This window comes from Pelophylax lessonae (assembly GCF_965119305.1).
Source record: "Pelophylax lessonae genome assembly, chromosome: 3".
NCBI classification, from domain to species: Eukaryota; Metazoa; Chordata; class Amphibia; order Anura; family Ranidae; genus Pelophylax; species Pelophylax lessonae.
Genome location: NC_138770.1, coordinates 184992950 through 185014634, shown reverse-complemented (window position 1 = coordinate 185014634; position 21685 = coordinate 184992950). Strand labels below are relative to the sequence as shown.

General features: G+C 43.2%; 1 protein-coding gene across 2 annotated transcripts in view; it reads left to right on the top strand.

Moving 5' to 3' along the window:
* SLC16A14 (solute carrier family 16 member 14) overlaps positions 1-20792 on the top strand; it is a 70208-nt gene extending 49416 nt beyond the window's left edge. For both annotated transcript variants that reach the window (XM_082249977.1, XM_082249976.1), the window contains exons 4-5: positions 1992-2951; positions 20236-20792. In XM_082249977.1, the coding sequence (XP_082106103.1) occupies positions 1992-2951; positions 20236-20387 (1112 nt within the window). In that variant the 3' untranslated portion in view covers positions 20388-20792. The remainder of the gene's footprint in view (positions 1-1991; positions 2952-20235) is intronic.
* The last annotated feature ends 893 nt before the right edge of the window (positions 20793-21685 follow it).

The window sequence follows — 21685 nt, the reverse complement described above, 5'->3', positions numbered from 1 at the left end:
CTCAACAGAAGCCAATCTAACTATCAACTTCTGTCTAGCAGGACTGCTGGGAAATTTACATTGGATCAACAGATGCAGCCAAATGGCTGCAATGCTGATCAGTGTATGGGGCAGTAGGCAGGACTTTCTTTATCTTATAAATAACTTAAACTTATTAAATAAATGACACCACAAAATTCTTTAAAGTTTGGAATAAAAGAGGCCGCGGCCGTTTATTATTTAACAAAATTCATAATCAATAACTCATTAAAATATCAATAAACATCAGAATAAAACAACCCGGTCACCACGACCCAGGTTGCCATTAGCAGAATTTAAATACATCGCTTCTCGGCCTTTTGGCTAAGATCAAGTGTAGTATCTGTTCTTATCAGTTGGTATGGGCCTTAGCTAGTACCAGTATGACCGAAACCCGGAGCGCTCTGAGTTTTGAGGTATGGGAAGTAGGTCATCTGGGAAAGCATGTGGGGCCCGCCGCCTTCTGATTTGAATGGGTTGAACTGTCCTAACCAGTTTGAAGGGAGCGGGAAGCCGGTTCGGGGGGGCCGGCGGAACTGCTCCTGGATGTAATGGACTGAGGAACAGGATGGCGAGGGGGGGGCTTTCTCTCCTGGGTTGATCTGGCCTGTAGGGGGCCTGTCCCCAGTTGTAGGTAAGCTCTCCCCAAGCTGTCCAGGTTCTGATGTCTGCTGGTGGGGATAGGCTACATTTGGTCTGGCCGGGGGCTGAGATTGAAAAAGCCCGTAGTGTAAGTGCCCCTGGGGTGGCAGCCCAGGGGTGCCTTAATTTCTCACTGGTGAGGGGCAGCTCGCTGTGAGTTCTTTTGGCACCTTGGTCACTGCACTATGCACACCTTTTTCGCACCTGCCTCTTGGGACAGGCCATTTGGCTTGCACCAGAGGAATTTTTTATTCCGGCTGGAAGGCCTGCCTTGGTTCCTCACATGGCACCATTGCACTTTCCCCACTTCCCCTTCCCCACTTCTATGTTTTGTTTGTCTTTTTCTTTGGAGTCCGTCACCTGCACTATCACCTTTGTTTTCTTTATTTGCACAGACTGGAGTGTGTGGGTCCTCGGGCCCTGCCTTAAGTCTTGGGAGGGGGTGGATATGGCCTTTTGGCTTAGTTCGCCCTCTCCCATGGGGTCTCCCTTCGGGGGAGCCCTACTTAGTACTCGGTGGGGGCTGTTTCGGCAGTCCCCCTGAAGAACGGGGTCTGTCTGGTTTCGGCCAGACAGACCATGAGTACCTTATGTCCCTGTCAGGAGCCTTGCGCCCCGGGGGATTGAGGTTTTGGGTCCTACCTCCTCGGAGGGAAGACCATACGTTGTCGCACACCCTGTGCTTTTTTGTGTTACTCACTTTGTGTGTGTGCACTTTTTTATGCACCGGGTGGAGTCTTTTGAGTGTGTTGCACACGCTACGGGCTTAAAAAAAAAAAAAAAAAAATCCAACTCAATAAACACGTTTTCAACATAAACGTCCCCCTTCGCAACGAGCGAAGGTGACCCTAAAATAATAAACTGACCGCGACAAAACAAAAAGGGGGGGAGGGGAACCGCTCTGCTGTCTTCTTCTTGTCAGGCGATGTGAAGTCCCGTCCGTGAGGGGACCCCTTAAATGGCTCTGCTGGAAGACTCTGAACCAATCACAAACCTGTATCACCGGCGGGAAAAACAGGATAAAACAAGTAAGGGGCTTATTCTACCTAGATACTTGGGTAGCTAACCGTTATCTGACCATCCAATCAGCTCTAAGTAATAGCTGACAGACTGGAACTCTGCCTAACAACTGGAATTTCCTAGTATTTCTGACTACACTAACCTTACCTGCCACTGCCCCATAAATCAAAGGGGCTATTCAGCCCCTTTTCTCTTTATTCTGAGCAATCTGTGCCCAGCCTTAGAATAGATTGCACTCCTGCACACACATGAAGATGTTTGTTTTAACATGGACACATGAAAGTTACTGTGCATGCTTGTTCTTTCCTCAGGTATCGGGAGTGGGATGGTGTACCTACCTGCAGTGGTAATCGTGGGTCAGTATTTTCAGAAGCGCCGTGCACTGGCACAGGGACTGAGCACCACTGGGACAGGGTTCGGGACATTCCTGATTACTGTGCTGTTGAAGTACTTGTGTGCAGAATTTGGCTGGAGGAATGCCATGATAATCCAGGGAGCCATCACTCTAAACCTGTGTGTGTGTGGAGCCCTCATGAGACCCCTGGACCATATAGAAAAATGCAGCATGGAGAAGACTGGTGCTCACAAAACAACTAGAGAAGTTTCCCTGCTGGAGGCTGATGTTGGGAAAGCAAACAGCAACCTACCTGAAGAGGGAGAAGACACTGCAGCACCATGGTGTAAGGAAGACTCAAGTAATGGCATTGTTAAGAAAGATATGAGCAAACTGGGAATCCTGAAGTCACTGACCCGCATGACTGTGACTGTGAGAAGTGGATTTTGGGCCTGGTATTCTAGCTACTTTGGGACAGCCTCCCTCTTCACCAACAAGGTCTTTGTAGCATTTGTGGTGTGGGCACTTCTGGCCTACTGCAGCTTTGTAATTCCCTTTATTCACCTCCCAGAGATTGTGGAGCTTTATGGCATGGCAGAGCAAAACAACATCTTTCCACTCACCTCAATTATTGCCATTGTGCATATATTTGGGAAAATTTTCCTGGGTTATATTGGTGACCTGTCATGTGTCAGTGCCTGGAATGTCTTCCTTGCTTCTAACTTTACTATGGGTATCTGCATCCTGATCCTCCCACTTATGCAAGTATATGCGGCCCTGGCTGTGGTCTGTGCTCTTATAGGGTTCTCCAGTGGCTACTTCTCCCTCATGCCTGTTGTTACAGAAGATTTAGTGGGCATCAAGCAGCTGGCGAATGCCTATGGGATCATCATATGTGCCAATGGGATATCTGCACTTCTAGGACCTCCATTTGCAGGTACAGTACCATGACACTAAAGCTAAGTCACCTTCATGTACCATAGAGCTGATGTACAAAAATCAAAGAAACCTTGACCAAAATTAAAGTGATTGTAAACTTCTGAAATTAAAAACGAGCAAAGAATATCCTTCTAAAGTGTATACTTGCCCTAATCCAAAGCACCTAGTGTGATTTCTGTCTGCTTTTTCTTCCCTCTGTTATCTGCATTAGTCACTTCTGATCCATAATGCTGACACCAGAGAATTCCGGGGAAGCGCTCCCCCCAAGCATACAGCTTGTGATTGACATCCTAACCTTAAAGCGGAGTTCCGGGCACAGAAACATTTTTTTCAATGAACATACCCCCGGGACAGTCAGGGCTAGTACATTCCACAATGGCTAGCCTCTGATCTGTCCCGGGTCGCACTTACCTGCAAGAAGAAATACTCACTTATAAAATTTCTTCCACAGCGTTGCAATCTCTGTTGTGGGCAGCTGAAGCCAGCGCGATCCTCTTCTGCGTCCTCTTCCGTGTCTTCTTCTCCCAGAATGCGCCTTCACCGGCCCCTCTCGTCACTTCCGGTGCGGCGCCGCATTCCTACACAGCTTCTGGGCATGCCCAGAAGCTGTTTAGCAGGGAATGCGGCGTCGCACCGGAAGTGACGAGCGGGGCCGGTGCCGTCGCATTGATTCCTGGGAGCGATGACGTTCAGCTCCCAGGAATCATTGTAAAGCTGAAGTGACGGCGCGGGCCGCGGCCACAGAGGGAGGAAGTGAAAAAAGGTGAGTATTTCTTTCTACAATTACAAGGTAAGTAAAAAAAAAAAATAATCCTAACTATCCAATTCCTTTTCAGGTGAAGCAAAGCAAGTGGATGGGCACAAAATCGATTAGGTCGATTTTGTGCCCGGAGCTCCGCTTTAACAATCACTAATATAGATAATGTACCTATCTGAGTAATAAAACTTCATTTTTTTGGTAACTTTTAAACCACTTTACCACCGGAGGATTTTCCTGCTTTACGTCCAGGCCACTTTTTGCAACTTGGCACTGCGCGACTTTAACTGACAATTGCGCAGTCATGCAACCCTGTACCCAAACTAAATTTACGTCCTTTTTTCCCACAAACAGAGCTTCATTTTGGTGGTATTTGATCACCTCTGCGCTTTTAAATTTTTTGCAATATTAATAAAGAAAGAACGAAAATTTTGTGAAAAAATTGACATTTTCTACTTTGACAGTTAAAAAATATCCAAGGTATTCAATTTTTGTCATATATTTAGGCCAAAATGTATTTTTTTTGGTGGTATTTGATCACCTGTGCGATTTTAAATTTTTTAAAAAAAGAGCGAAAATTTTGAAAAAAAAAACAATATTTTTTACATCATGATATATAACATTCCCAAAAAAAATTTAAAAATCAAAATTTTTTAACATTTTAGGCCAATTTGTTTTCTGCTAAATATTTTTGGTAAAAAAAAAATCATAATAAGCGTATTTTGATTGGTTTGCGCAAAAGTTATCGCGTTTACTAACTACGGGAAAGATTTGTCATTTTTATTGTTTATTTTTTTTTACTAGTAATGGCGGCGATCTGCGATTTTTTTTGCGACATTGCGGCGGACAGATCGGACCCCTGACTGACATTTTTGACACTTTTGGGGGTACCAGTGACATTACTACAGTAATCAGTGCTATAAATATGCACTGTTAGGGAAGGGGTAAACTTTATTGTTGGTGATCAAGGGGTTAAATGTATGCCTCATGCTTACTGACGTGTGTGGGGGGAGGGGATTGTGTGACACAGACACAGATCGCAGGTATCCTATAATCTGTGACTGTCTGTCACAGAGGAGATCTGCCCCCTTTGTTTACACAAGTGGGCGGATTTCCTCACTCGATCCCCCACACCTCTCCTCCGCTGGCCCGACTCCCGCTGTGTCTGAATATAGAGGAAGCGAGCCTCCGGCGGCGCGCGCGTGCCGCTGAGAGGGGGCGTTGTCCAGCGTTGATAACGAGCCACTTTGCCGCAGTAGCAGCTCAGTGAGCGGTCGGCAAGTGGGTAAATATGAAAGTAAAAGAGGGTAACATAAAACTAGTGTGATATTTGACACTGTTTTTGATAAACTTACGCATTAATATCTGGTTTGATGGATGTAGTAGCAATTCTCAGTGAATTCTCAAGGTGCTCATCAGACCTTTTAGTTCTAATTTTGCCCTTCATATGCTTCATCCCTAAAAATAGTTGCTCACAAATATTAGTGCTTCCAAAAACTGATGACATGAATAAGGCGTGATTGTAAGGAGTTGGGATATTTTTCTTTGGGAAGATAAGACTCCATTAAAGTGACACTGTAATTTTTTTCTTTGTCCCATGTGGCTAACAGAAGCCAGGGTCAGAAATAGACTTGAAAAACGTAACATAAATAAATCACCAGGACCAGGTGGCTTACACCGGGTTGTTCCTAATTTATATGGACAGTTTACTGACTGGAATGGTATCAGCTGATTGTAGAAAAGCAAAATTGGTACCAGTATTTAAAAAAGGGCTGAGATATATCCCAGGAAACTACAGACCAGTCAGTCTAACATCAATAGTTTGTAAACTTTTGGAGCGGATAATAAGGGAGTATATCCAAGAATTTTCTGTTGAAAATTGTATCATTAGTAGTAATCAGCATGCATTTATGAAGGATCGTTCTTGCCACACCAATCTGTTAATATTCAATGAGGAAGTGAGCTACCATCTAAATAAAGGTAGGCCTGTGGACGTGGTATACCTGGATTTTGCAAAGGCATTTGATAGAGTCCCACATAAACGTTTACTTTACAAACTGAGGTCTGTAGGCATGGATCATAGGGTATGTACCTGGATAGAAAACAGATTACAGGGACGTTTCAAAATGGTGGTAAAAAATAGTGAGTACTCATAATGTGGAAAGTGGTAAGTATTGTATTTGGGTGCTAAAAATACAAACGCAAGTTACTCGCTAGGGGGAGAACCTCTGGGGGAATCCAGGATAGAAAAAGATCTGGGGGGTCCTAGTAAATGACAGGCTCAGCAATGGCATGGAATGCCAAGCTGTTGCAAGCAAAGCTAGCAGAATATTTGCATGCATTAAAAAGGGAATTTATTCCAGAGATAAAACTAGAATTCTGCCACAGAGAAAAAGCAACAAAGCTAATAAAGGGACTAGAGGACCTCAGCTATGAGGAATGACTACAAGCATTAAACTTATTCTCTCTAAGAAAGAGACCTTTGAGAAGAGATATGATAGCGATATAAAAAAATACATTACTGGTGACCTTAGCATAGGGAAAAAACTTTTCAATGGGAGGAAAGTTAAAAAGACACAGGGCCATTCACTGAAACTGGAAGAGAAGCATTTAACTTTAAACTGTGTAGAGGGTTTTTTGCTGTCAGAGCGTTAAGGATGTGGAATTCTCTTCCACAAGCAGTAGTATCAGCAGGGAGCATTGATAGTTTAAAAAACTATTAGATGAGCACCTTAACGATCGTAACATACAGGGATATGGGAATTACTATTGACCTAAACTCACACACTCACACACACCACGGGTTGAACTGGATGGATTGGTGTCTTTATTCAACCTTCTTATTCAACCTTACCAACTATGTACAGTGCCTTACGAAAGTATTCGGCCCCCTTGAACTTTGCGACCTTTTGCCACATTTCAGGCTTCAAACATAAAGATATAAAACTGTAATTTTTTGTGAAGAATCAACAACAAGTGGGAAACAATCATGCAGTGGAATGAAATTTATTGGATATTTCAAACTTTTTTAACAAATAAAAAACTGAAAAATTGGGCGTGCAAAATTATTCAGCCCCCTTAAGTTAATACTTTGTAGGGCCACCTTTTGCTGTGATTACAGCTGTAAGTGGCTTGGGGTATGTCTCTATCAGTTTTGAACATCGAGAGACTGAAATATTTGCACATTCCTCCTTGCAAAACAGCTAGAGCTCAGTGAGGTTGGATGGAGAGCGTTTGTGAACAGCAGTTTTCAGTTCTTTCCACAGATTCACAATTTGATTCAGGTCTGGACTTTGACTTGGCCATTCTAATACCTGGATATGTTTATTTGTGAACCATTCCATTGTAGATTTTGCTTTATGTTTTGGATCATTGTCTTGTTGGAAGACAAATCTCCGTCCCAGTCTCAGGTCTTTTGCAGACTCCATCAGGTTTTCTTCCAGAATGGTCCTGTATTTGGCTCCATCCATCTTCCCATCAATTTTAACCATCTTCCCTGTCCCTGCTGAAGAAAAGCAGGCCCAAACCATGATGCTGCCACCACCATGTTTGACAGTGGGGATGGTGTGTTCAGGGTGATGAGCTGTGTTGCTTTTACGCCAAACCTAACGTTTTGCATTGTTGCCAAAAAGTTCGATTTTGGTTTCATCTGACCAGAGCACCTTCTTCCACATGTTTGGTGTGTCTCCCAGGTGGCTTGTGGCAAACTTTAAACAACACTTTTTATGGATATCTTTAAGAAATGGCTTTCTTCTTGCCACTCTTCCATAAAGGCCAGATTTGTGCAGTATACGACTGATTGTTGTCCTATGGACAGAGTCTCCCACCTCAGCTGTAGATCTCTGCAGTTCATCCAGAGTGATCATGGGCCTCTTGGCTGCATCTCTGATCAGTCTTCTCCTTGTATGAGCTGAAAGTTTAGAGGGACGGCCAGGTCTTCGTAGATTTGCAGTGGTCTGATACTTCTTTCAATATTATCGCTTGCACAGTGCTCCTTGGGATGTTTAAAGCTTGGGAAATCTTTTTGTATCCAAATCCGGCTTTAAACTTCTCCACAACAGTATCTCGGACCTGCCTGGTGTGTTCCTTGTTCTTCATGATGCTCTCTGCGCTTTAAACAGACCTCTGAGACTATCACAGTGCAGGTGCATTGAGGCCCCGTTCACACTGGGGCGACGCTACTTCCCGGGGCGACCTCCGAGGTTGCGGCGCGCTGCTTGCACTGCGGCCTCGGAGCGGCCGGCACGGACTTCATAACATTGAAGTCTATGCAGGTCGCTCCGGGTCGCCCCAAAGAAGCTCCGGACCCTTTTTCTAAGTCGGAGCGACTTGTGTCGCTCCTATTAGTACGGGTCCATAGCTTCTCAATGCAAGGCAACCTACGGCGAACCTGTCAGGCGACCAGGTCGTCTGACAGGTCGCCCCAGTGTGAACGGGGGCTTATACAGAGACTTGATTCTATTTATCATCATTAGTCATTTACATCAACATTGGATCATTCAGAGATCCTCACTGAACTTCTGGAGAGAGTTTGCTGCACTGAAAGTAAAGGGGCTGAATAATATTGCACGCCCAATTTTTCAGTTTTTTAATTGTTAAAAAAGTTTGAAATATCCAATAAATTTCGTTCCACTTCATGATTGTGCCCCACTTGTTGTTGATTCTTCACAAAAAATGACAGTTTTATATCTTTATGTTTGAAGCCTGAAATGAAATGAAAAAAGGTCGCAAGGTTCAAGGGGGCCGAATACTTTCGCAAGGCACTGTAACTATGTGTTCGCTAAGTGTAAATGCATTTTTACAAAAAAATTCTAATTTTTTTTTTTTCTTTACAAAAAAATTAACCACATTGATAGTTGTCTTGGGCCACAAGTTGGACACCCCTGATCTAGCCCTTTCCTCCGAGCCTGACCGTCCCAGACCTGCTCATTTTAATCACTGGATTTCACTAATGGAAGCTCTGGATCACATGTGGGCACTACCTAAGGTGGTCTGTGAGCAAATACAGTCTGCTAAGAAATGCCCACTCCTTGGAACTTGTATGAACTGATATTTGCATAACTCCTCCCAAGCCCACTGCTTGCATCAGTGATGAAGGATATGTGAGAAGAGAGGCAGGATGATGTGATATTTTCAGGAAGTTATGTACAGCCCCCTGCTGACCCTTCTACTGGTCATTATCTGCCTGCATTGCATAAAAAAGCTCAAGGACTCAGTGATCACTAGGCATAAAAAAGATATGTATCGAAAACAGCATGTGGATGAGGAGGCAGAGGAGGAACCAGGGAAGGCAACATATAAGCAGATTAAACTTCAGCTCTAAGACATTTTAAGTGCATTTATATCTATGTATGCGAGTGGTGCTTTTGTTTTTTTTTTTTTTACAGACTTTACATTTGTATTTAATGACCGATAGCTGCCATAACCCCGGTATTTCTTACACGACAGGCGGTCCTATTTCACATAAAAGTGGTGCCAGCGGCAGATTCGCCACGGGATCACATTTATGGGTGGCGGGAAAGGTGCCCCCCTCCCGCCAATTCCTAGTCGTTTTCCACGCTTTTTCCACCGGAGCCATCGTTAGTGGGGAAAAGGATCCGATCCCCTTACCTGATGAGCAGGAAGTCGAGTGAGGGCAAGATGGCCCCCACTTGACTCTATGCCCTTGGAGGACCGGAGCGACGTCAAACGTCACTTTCGCCCAACGACCTTAAAGGGCCAAATGTTTTTTTTAAATAACATAAATTACATTTTTTTTTTTTTTATTTCTTTTAAGTGTAAATGTGAGATCTGAGGTCTTTTTGACCCCAGATCTCGGACTTGTTCTGCTTATTTCTATTACAAGGGATGTTTACGTTCCTTGTAATAGGAATAAAAGTGAACAAAAAAAAAACAATTTAAAGGGACAGTGTAAATATAAAAAATAAAAAGTAAAATAAATGAGAAAAAAAAAATGTAAAGTGCCTCATCCCTCTGAGCTCACGCTCAGAAGCGAACGCATACGCAAGTCACGCCCACATATGTAAATGGTGTTCAAACCACACATGTGAGGTATCGCCACGATTGTTAGAGCGAGAGCAATAATTCTAGTACTAGACCTCCTCTGTAACTCTAAACTGGTAACCTGTAGAAAATTTTTAAAACATTGCCTATGTAGATTTTTTAGTACCAAAATTGGTCGCAATTCAAAGAGCGTGTGCAATCTTGAAGCATGTTAGGTATCAATTTACTCGGTGTAACATTATCTTTCACATTATAGAAAAAAATTGTTCTAACTTTACTGTTCTCTTATTTTTTCATTCAAAAAAGTGTATTTTTTCCCAAAAAATTGCGTTTGGAAGACTGTTTGTAATTCTCTAGGGTCTCTGCTTAAAAAATCTATCTATATATATATATATATATATATATATATATAATGTCTGGGGGTTCTGAATAATTGTCTAGCAAAAAATACAGATTTTTTTTTTGTAACCAACCAATGTCAGAAATAGGCCTGGTCCTTAACCACTTGCCGACCGCCGCACGACTATCTACGTCGGCGGTCAGCCCCTCACAGGCAAACTAACGTAGGGCTACGTCGATTGCTTGTGAGGGTCTAGGGAGCGAGTGCGCGCCCCCGGAGGCGCGCTCCCGCTCCCGCGTGGTCACGGGCCCCCCCGCGCGTGTGTCCAGCGGACCCGATGTCCGCCGGCCACTCGGCGATCGGCGGGGGAGAGGGAGAATGTCAGGCAGCTTGTGTAAACAAGCCACCTGTCATTCTCCTCGCTGTAAAGACACTGATCACATGGATATACTATGTAGATCCGTTGATCAGTGTCCTTACAGCTCAAGCCACAGCCAATCACAGTAGAAAGCACGCCCCTAGGGACACACACAGCCCCTCCCTCCCAAATAAAGTTAACCCCTTCACTACCAGTGTATTTTTACAGTAACAGTGCATATATATAGCACTGATTACTGTAGAAATGTCACTGGTAACCCCAAAAGTGTCAAAAATGTCAGTCAAGGGTCCGATCTGTCCGCCGCAATGTCGCAGTACCGCAAAAAAAATCGCAGATCGCCGCCATTACGCGTTAAAAAAAAAACAACAAAAATTACAAAAATCTTTCCCTTTGTTAGTAAACGCGATAACTTTTGCGCAAACCAATCAAAATACGCTTTTTGCGATTTTTTTTTACCAAACATAGGTAGCATAAAACAAATTGGCCGAAAATGTTTAAAAATTTTGATTTTTACATTTTTTTTGGGGGGAATTTCATATAAAAAAATGTGAAAAATATTGCTATTTTTGCAAAATTGACGCTCTTTTTTTATTTATAGCGCGTGATTAAAAAATCGCACAGGTGATCAAATACCACCAAAAGAAAGCTCTGTTTGTGGGAAAAAAAGGACGCCAAATTCGTTTAGGTACAGCGTGGCACGACCGCGCAATTGTGCGTTAAAATCACGCAGTGCCGAATCGCAAAATACCCCCTGGTCGGAATGGGGGTAAAATCTTCCGGGGCTTAAGTGGTTAAGAAAACATTTGTTCTGCTGTTTATCCACTTTGGAAGGTTTACCCCGCTTCATGACCAGGCCATTTTTTGCGATACAGCACTGAAATAATTTACCTGACAACTGCGCGGTTGTGCGACGATGTACCCAAATAAAATCTATGTCCTTTTTTTCCCACAAATAGAGATTTCTTTTGGTTGTATTTGATCACTTCTGCAGTTTTTATTTTTTGCACTATAAAAAGACAGACAATTTTGAAAAAAAAAAAAATATTTATTACTCTCTGCTATAAAACATATCCAATAAAAAACATTTAAAAAAAAAAACTAATTTCTTTATCAATTTAGACCAATATGTTTTCTGCTACATATTTTTGGTATAAAAAACCCCATAAGCGTATATTGATTGGTTTGCGCAAATGTTATAGTATCTACAAACTGTGTGATATTTTTATAGAATTTGTATGCATTATTTTTTTTTACTAGTAATGGCTGCAATCAGTGACTTATAGCGGGACTGCGACACTGCGATGGACAAATCGGACACTAAATTACACTTTTTTTGGGACTAGTGATCAGTGCTAAAAAAAATTGCACTGTAACTGTACTAATGATACTGGCAGGGAAAGGGTTAATGTCAGGGGAAATCAATAGGTTAAATGTGTTCCCTGGGAGTGCTTTCTAACTGTGTGTGCTTGTGGGGGGGGGGGTGCTTGTACTGTAAGAAGACAGAGATCTGTGTTCCTGCTTAGCTGAAACACAAGATCTCTGTCTTCTCCTGTCACAGAATGGCGATCTGCTACATTTACATAGGCACACCGCTGTTCTGCCTGCCTTGGGAATGATCGATGGGTCCCGGCAGGCATCTGGCCCACCAGACCCGGTGATTTGCTCCCAATATGTCCAATCATAGCAGGAGCTGGTCGGCGGTGCACGCCCCAGACCAAGAAGAGCGAAATCACACACAGGTATGTGATTTCACGTAGAGCGGCAACCCCCTTTGCAGTAAATGTACTTGGGTGGTCCAGAAGCAGTAAACTGAAATTCTAGTACTGAGAAAGTGACACAACATGTACTGCTTATGCTTGCTCAGTACAGCACTAATTGCACTGATCACTATGCACTGACCAGTGACGGGACAAGGTCATCTAGACCAGTGGTCCTCAACCCTGGCCTACAGGGCCCACTAACAGGCCAGATTTGCAAGATAACTGAAATACATCCCAGGTGATATCATTTGCTGCTCAGTGATTGCAGTACTCTAGTCTGCATTTCCCCAAGGTAATACTTAAAATCTGGCCTGTTAGTGGGCCCTGAGGACCGGAGATGAGGACCACTGGTCTAGACTCCAGGGAGAACATGCTAAATTGTGCCCCCCCCCCAAGATGTATGAGCATTGTGTGTCACTGAAAATCCCCCCCCCCCAAAAAAAAATCCCTCTGTTGAAATCCCCCCTCCCAGCACAAATCTTTGCCCCCCCCCATTCCCCCCAGCCTAAATCCTCTCTCTCAATATTCCCCCAGCAAAATTCACTCCCCCCCCCCCAAAAAAAATCCCCTTTCTAGCACAAATCCTCTACCCCCCCCAAATGTCCCCTCTAAGCACAAGTCCCCCCCCCCCTTTCAGCACAAATTCCCCTCCCCCAATCCCCCAACCTAGTACAAATCCCCCAAAGCACCATTCCTAGCACCTCTCCCCAAATTTGCCCTCCTAGAACAATTCTTAGGCCCCGCTGCCCCCAAATTCCCCTTCTCAACACAAATCCCCCCCCCCCCCCAATCTCCTTTTAATGCATCCCCCTCTGTCCACCCCTTGTCCCGGCCCTGCACATGACTTTAGCTAATCATTTGAGGTTATTTCATGAACATTTTTGAGAAATAGAATCCCCAGCCATAGTTATTCTGCAGAAGGTAAAACTAAACCGTCATGGCTGCTGTTTCTGCATTGTCTCCCACAATTCCTTGATTTTGCATATGCAAGGCAATTTTCTTTCTTAACGCCGCAGTGTCAGGCACTGATGGCATTAATCAGGCTGAGTACAGAAAGGAATGCAGCCAACTCAAACCAATTTCCACTTGTTCCTTATTACAGCACCCAAACACATTTTGTTATTTTCTCACATTGATTTTTAGAAGGAAGTTTTTTAGAATGACCAGAGAAGCATGTGGGGAGGTATCGGAATAGGGAAAGGTTTTATGGTATACAGTACACAGTTTTACGGGATAGTGAGAAAAGTGAAAGTTAAGCAACATAATCAAAGATTCACCATGGCCCAATATGTATACGTGTGAAGCAGTGTGCAAGAATTTCTCTATTGAAAATCACCTGATCTGACGTGTATTTTCTGCAGCCTGGCTGTTCTATGATTGGCCAGTGTTCATAGACTTTCTTGGCTTGAAATTATACAGGTCTGAACAAGCATGAAAGTAACTGTGTACTGTAGATACAATGCCAAGATAACTGAACTTGGCATACTTGCTTTTTATGCATGAATTAAGGTGATTGTAAACGATCGGCTTGTAAAACAACCCATTCAGTTTAAAATAGAAATGAAAGGCAAAACATTTTTGTATAGATATAAAAAAATATTATAAATACCCTTTTTTATAAGTGATCACATTCCTTCTGTTCTCAGCTGCAGAAAAGCTGGAGGGAGGAGGAGCAGCAGCACACTAAGCTTCCCAATGAATGGCTGTGCAGTAGGGGCATTTCAGGAAAAGTCTGATCATTGGAGGAGAGCAGGCTGAGTTCCCAGCATAGCTAGAGAACTGGCCATGGTGTGTTGTCCTGATTAGTGTGGTCAGTTTTTAATAGGAAAGCAGAGGGACTGTCAGGAACACCAGGGATTCAACACAAAGGAAGCAATACAAAGAGAACAGGATAGTTACATAGTAGGTGAGGTTGAATAAAGACAACTGTCCATCCAGTTCAACCTGTGTAGGTGTGTGTGGCTGTAATCATCTCACATAGCCCTTAATGTCCTGATCCTTGAGATGTAAGTCTAAGAGTCTTTTGAAAGCCACCATACTTCCCGCAGAAACCACCTCTTGTGGTAGAGAATTCCACAATCTTGTAGCCCTAACAGTAAAGAACCCCCCACGTTGCCTGAGGTTAAAACGCTTCTCCTCTAATCGCATTGTATGCCCTCTTGTCCTCATGCAATCCCTTCGAATGAACAGCTTTTTTTCTAAGCTGAGATCCCCATTGAGATATTTATAAATTGCTATCATGTCCCCCCTCAGGCGTCTCTTCTCCAGGGAGAATAAATTGAGCGATTGCAGACGCTCTTCATACTTGAGGTCCTCCAATCCCCTAATTAGTTTAGTTGCCCTTCTCTGGACTCTCTCCAGCTCCAACACATCCCTCCTGAGGACTGGCGACCAGAACTGTACAGAATACTCCAGATGCGGTCGGACCAGAGTTTTATAAAGTGGAAGGATTATAGTCTTATCTCTGGAATACATCCCTTTCTTTCTCTTACAAGTACATGGTATAGCAGGCACATATCAGGAATATGAATTTTTGGGGTAACAAAAACCTGAACTCTAGGCAGATATAAAATGGCAAATTAACGCAGCTCTGTCATTATTAAAGTGTGGGATATGTTAAAAAAAAAAAAAAAACTTTTTATGCTACAGCACTAGTGCTGAGATGCAGCTGTCCCATGATGGCTCTAAGACCAAGAACTGAGTGATCACATGAGCACTAATCGCTCAGTTCTTGGTCTGCTCAGAGCAGAAAACAGTGACTGTCAGTCACTGCTCTCCGCTCTGCTATTCCAGCGCTAAGTGGAGTGCCAGGCTGGGGAGGTGGTGGGCACATCCTGCTAAAAGGCATAGCTAGCTGGCAGTCAGGTGGATCCCAACAATATTGTGAGGACCTTTCCAGAGCCTGGCATGGCTCTGTCCTATCAGCTGACTCTGAGTGACAGGAGAACAAAAGAAAATGCACTCCTGTAACCCAAAAGAGAAGTATGAAGTATCACAAAAAAAGCTTTGACCATACTTCTCTAATATTGCAACATTACATATATTTTTTAAATGCAAGCAGGGTAAGTACCTGAATTTGACCTGATATCAGCCAGGTCAGATGTGAGAGGAAAAAGCAAAACAAGGAGCCAAACTGAACAAGTGCTAAAAGAAACATACTGATAGGAGGAGAAAGCAGAGTGACGGAGGGATGATCATGTACTGCTTCTCCTTTCACTGCCCAGGCTGGTGTGGGAACAAGATGCCTTGGACTTGACTTGGAGAAAGTGGGCCGAATAATGCTGGTCAGACTGAGGACACCTCGCAGTAGAAATCAAAAACTCTCTGCACTGAAGCTGAATATTGCAGCAAAACACACATTTATTTGATATTTTAATGGGCTTTTGAGGTTTTTTTTTTTTTTTGGCAGGAGTTCTACTTCAAAAGAGGTTTTCACGTTTTCAGAAAACGTGGGAATTTTTTTAACTGCAGCATGCGATTTATTGTTATGTTTACCTTTGAGTAGAACAGGTTATGCTAGTAGACGACTATTACACTTATATTCATTTCCTCATCCTTAGGGCAGCTTTGCAAATTCAGCTCTTGGGTTCACTCTGTATCTCGCAGTATAAAACCTATTTTCTTTCTAATGCTGGCTATACATGGTTAGAAAATAGTTCGAAAAAGCATTCGATTCGCTCGATTGTTTAACTTTCAAAATGTTAGTGGGCTCATTTTGATTATCAAAATGCAGATTTGAAGCCAGAAAAACAAACCCTCATGTCGTATTCTTTTAGTCTAAATGATCGATTTTCAAAACGTTAGTAGTGGAATCGATTGGAAAGAGTTTATAAAATTGACAGCGCATATGTGTGTTAAAATGTAGCCCCAGATTGTGTAATTGATCGACAAAAAATGTACCATTTATGATATTATCTATTGATAATATGTTGATAATTGAGGAACATCTATATAAATATGGTGCTCAATATTTGGAGGGAGATGGACAGGAAGGCGGCGATCCCCCCCCCCCTCAGGGAGACAGATGGAGAGGCGGCTATCCCCCCCCCATGGGAGATGAATGGGAAGGAGGCAATCAGAGGCCTCCTTACCTTAGGATGCAGATGGTAGGGCTGCTGCTCCTTGCCCCGGGGCCATTGCTTCTCCTCCTGGCCAAACAGGAAGTGGGTCCTGAGACCCGATTGGCCAGGGAGTCCTAAGACTCCCTGGCCAATCGGGTCTCAGGACTCAGTTTCTGATTAGCCGGGCAGTGAATCAGGAAGACAATAGCGAATATTAATTCACTACTGTCACACAAGTGGGTGGGCTGGGGACGCAGTGATCTGGGCCCTAAGTTTACAATTTTTTAAGCCAATTAGAGCCTCTAATCATGTGCTTCAGAAAAAAAACAAAAAAAAAAAACAATACGATGCCTGCCGGTCACTCGCGATCTCCCGCTGGAGAGGGAGAAAGGCAGGCGGCTAATGTAAACAAAGCCGCCTGTCATTCTCCCTGGTGTAACTGCAGAGATCATACAATCCTGCTATGTAGGATCGTATGTCTCTGTGGTTACATCACAAGCCACACCCCCCCACAGTTAGAATCACGCCCCTAGGGATACATTTAACCCACTCATCACCAATAAAGTTAACCCCTTCCCTGCCAGTGTCATTTTTACAGTAACAGTGCATATTTATAGCACTGATTACTGTAATAATGTCACTGGTACCCCCAAAAGGGTCAAAAATGTCAGTTAAGGGTCCAATCTGTCCGCCTCAATGTCGCAGTCCCGCAAAAAAAAATCGCAGATCGCTGCCATTACTAGTTAAAAAAATAAAAATGACATAAATCTTTCCCGTAGTTAGTAAACGCAATAACTTTTGCGCAGACCAATCAAAATACACTTATTGTGATTTTTTATTCACCAAAAATATGTAGCAGAAAACAAATTGGCCTAAAATGTTAAAAAATTTAGATTTTTACATTTTTTGGGGGGAATTTCATGTAAAAAATTTGAAAAATATTGTTATTTTTGCAAAATTTATGCTTTTTTTTTTTGTTTATAGCGCAAAAAGTAAAAATTGCACAGGTGATCAAATACCACCAAAAGAAAGCTCTGTTTGTGGGAAAAAAAGAACGTCAATTTCATTTGGGTACAGCGTCGCATGACCGCGCAATTGTCCGTTAAAGTAACGCAGTGCCGAATCGCAAAATAGGCCCTGGTCTTTGAGCAGCCAAATCCTCCGGGGCTTAAGTGGTTAACATGTACAGTCTGAAGGAAATAAGGGAAAGTGGAGACATGATTGAAAGCTTTAACTACATCAAGGGGATTAATAAGGTTCAGATATTCAGGAAGGCAGTTTTTTCAATATGAAACCAAAATCAAGAACATGGGGACATGACCTCAAACTAACTGGAGGAAAGTTCAAAACTAATTTTAGAAAGTATTATTTTACTGAAAGGGTAGGTGATGCTTGGAATAACCTTCCAGCAGAGGTAGTGAGACAGCCAACAGTAAATGACTTCATACATGCTTGGGACAAACATAGATCTACAGTATACTCAGACTCAAAAGTTAACAAAAAAGGAAAAAAAAGGAAAAAACATCAAAACCTTTTCTCAAGCATATGAGCCATGTGGCAGCAAAACTTTTCAGATTTTCTTAACTTATTTATCACAATAATTTTTTCCATAAAAAAACCTCATTGTGTTAAAATTGCTGGAGTATTAAGAATGGTTGACAACCCATATTCAACAGCATTGGAAAAAGTCCTTATTCAATCAGTGGCGGCTGGTGCTCAAAATTTTTGGGGGGGAGCGCAAAAAGAAAAATTTGCAGCAAAAAACGCAGTAAAAAGTTAGCATAGCAGTACTTTACCTGATGTACAATGTCATTGGCCTGGCCTGCACTGTCTTATATTGTGTACACTCTCACTGCTAAGCAGGCTGCTGGCCTGGCACTATATATTTATTAATAGTAAATGGATGGCACACAGCGGCCTGGTATAAGATCATGGTTCCCAAGTTGAGAACCATCTTATACCAGGCCGCTGTGTGCCGTTTACTTTTAATAAATATATAGTGCCAGGCCAGCAGCCTGCTTAGCAGTGTACCCAATATAAGACAGCGCAGGCCAGGCCAGTTACATTGTACACAGGTAAAGTGCTATGCTAAGTTAGCATAGCAGTACTTTACCTGATGTACAATGTCATTGGCCTGGCCTGCACTGTCTTATATTGTGTACACTCTCATTGCTAAGCAGGCTGCTGGCCTGGCACTATATATTTATTAATAGTAAATGGTTATGGCACACAGCAGCCTGGTATAAGATTATGGTTCCCAACTTCCCATTCCCAACATCATGGTTCTGGTGGCTGCACTGACTGGCATTAATATCTCCAGGACTCAGAGACTTGCTGGCTGCTGCTGGCTTGGAGGACTCGGACTCGGAGGAAGAGGTGTCCTGGGCTGGCCTGGTCAGGCTCAGACAGACTCTCTCTGACTGTCTGAGTCTGCACTCTCCAAAAAGTTCCCCCACTGCCGGACGGACACACACGAGTCCGCAGTCCCGGTCCCGGACCCCCACACAGACAGGAGAGAGAGGCACTGAGTCTGACTGAGGCACTGGCAGCATTTAATCTCACTTACCTGAATGACTATCACTGCTGCCTGGCATGCTGCTGCTTTCTGTGGCGCTGCAACGGGACTCGGGAGCCGGCCAGTCGGGACTCTAGTCTGGAGATTGGAGACGAGACGTAGTCTTCTCTTCTTCCTCCTCGATCACCATGCGCCCCGGCCCGCTGCTCCTCCTCTCTGACCGTCTGACGGCGGGCGGGAAGGTGACGTGACGCCAGGAAGGTGAGTGACTGACGCACGCACCGCCCCCACGCGACATCAGTCACCCGGGATGTCGTGTATGATTGGTCCAGGCTGGAGTCTGGACCAATCACAGCCAGGACAGCACTTGAGTTGGGAGTGTCGGGCGCATTGCTCTGCGCCCCGATGACCCCCAGAAGGCCACCCCCCCCATAGCCACCAGTAGGTCTAGCGCCCCTAGTGGGCTGAAAATTGTAATTTATTTTTTTTGCCACAGATTGGGGGGGGCGGCGCCCCTATAAACCGGCCGCCATTGTATACAATAAAGGCCCGTACACACAATACGAAAATCGGAAGTAAAATTTCATCTGAAGAACGATCTGCCGATTTTCGGATTGTTAGTATAGTGCTTTCGACAGCCGATTATGAATTTTCGGACGACAAAAACTGGATGTGCAGGCTATAAAATTTTTATCGTACGTCAACACAACGTCCGATTTTCATTTCATTAGTACAGTTTTCATCCAAAAAAAAATCGTAAGAGCAAGACTAGGCATGCTCATAAATGAAAGAACACATACAAAACAATTCAACACATGACATCACTTCTGAAGTAGAATTCTATTGTACGAGAATTTTCATATGAAAGAAACCTCTTCACTTTCGACATGAGACTAGCATGCAACAAAAAACAGACGAAAGATCGTCCGATAATCTGATCGTGTGTACGAGGCTTTAGACACTGACACTAACCAGACACTGTGAAAAAACTTTTTGCCATCCTGTTTGTGAACTGTACCTAATATTCCAGTGGTTTTAACACGATGAGATTTTTTTTTACAGGAAAAAGGTCTTGTGATAATTCACACTGTTGCAGTACTTTAGCACATGTGCATTAATGTATGGTATGCCACATGCTAACGTGTGTTGCCTTAAGACTGCCCATTCCTAATGCATTAAAAAAGATACATGCACCATTTCTGGAAGTGAACTGCACCACAACACATTAGTGCATTGCCCCTCATTGCACTGAAATGCACGTTCCTTGGATAGGTGTGCTGCAGGGATATTCAGAAAGAGCGACTCTCCATTGCACCAATGCAAGTGATATGCGTTGTCACAACGCAGTAGTGTGAATGGACCCTAAAAGAACTGAAATGCTACGGCATTACAACTTTTAGTTTAAGCCTCCTATACAGGTATTTTGCAGTGTGATAGATGTCTAAACCTTTCGCTTCCCTCTTGCAGGCTGGATCTATGACATCACCCAGAAATATGACTACTCCTTCTACGTGTGTGGCTTGCTGTACATGGTGGGAATGATCTGTTTGCTTATGGAGCCCTGTCTGCAACCAAAGGAGAATAACACTAAGAAAACTACAGACATCCCTGAATCCTGAAAATGCAATAAGGACATTTGCTATGTACACTGAAACCCATATTATAGAAAATAAGATCCTGTGGCTAGTCGGCCCTTGTACAAATACTTGTCATGGTGTTTCCTGTCTGGCATGGCATAGCAGGATCTGTATTTTTACACACATCCAGCCATTTGTTGCCTTTCCTATATTTATGTCTCCTGCAGTTTTCTGCTTAAAAAAAAATGTAAAGATGACTTAGAATATAAAAAAAAAATATATGGTTTGTTCAAAAGGTTTAGAACCACATAAAGCTATACCGTTTGTTAGAGATCTACACCAGTCCTCCAGTAAATGAAAATCACACAAACTGGATCATGTATAAGTATAGAATCATTCATAAATAAGGATTACAGGTGCCCTTCTAGTACAATTTTTATTCCTCAGGATCCCTCTGCCCCCCAACATTTTGGAAATGTTTGGTAATTTACCTAGCTTTCAGCTCCCTGTAATTTTTGATGTCCTAATGGAGACACCTAGATACTGTTCCATATCTTTATAGCCCTGCACCTCAGCCCCAGTGCATGAACCCCTGTAATTTCACTAAAATATTATTTCACACCTTTTCAAGCAGAAGAAGGATGGAAGAAGATCCAGGCTGCAGGACTAAGAAGATTTGGAGAGTTGTCTTGAGGGGCCAGACAGTCTGCACAGCAAAGTTTGCTGGGGAGCTGCAATTTTGGTGTGCTCTATCACAAGAGAGTTCTTAAATCCTCAGAAGAAAGATATAGATGATGAATATATATCTAGAAAGCATAATCACATGCTGGCCTCCTAAAGACTTCAGTAGTAATAGGCATACTAGAATTGCCAAGCCTAGTTGGCTGCATACCTAGTTCATTGCCTGATTTTGGTGCTACACTCCTCTGATGGTTTCTACATAATGCTGAACTGCAAGCGTGTGACATGACTGTTATGGCCTTGAGGGTTGGAGAAGAGGCACAAGTTACTGCAGAAAATTATCATCACTGTGTGTCCCAAATAGTATAGGCTCCTTGCATTACGCTCCGTTCACATCTGTGCACTGCAAGAATGCGTGCGTTGGAACTGATCAGAATAATAAAGTGCATGCACTGGGGCTGATTTGAGGTCTGAAGTACATGATTTGGAGTTGATTTAAGGTGCATTTCTTTTAGGTGTACTGCAAGTGCCATTTATTCGCAAAGGCACCCCAAAGCACCTTGCTAATGCACATGCCTTACAGCGCATTATGATGTTTGAAAACCTATTATCATGCATTATGGTTTGCTGCATTTAAAAAACAAACAAAGTACATGCAT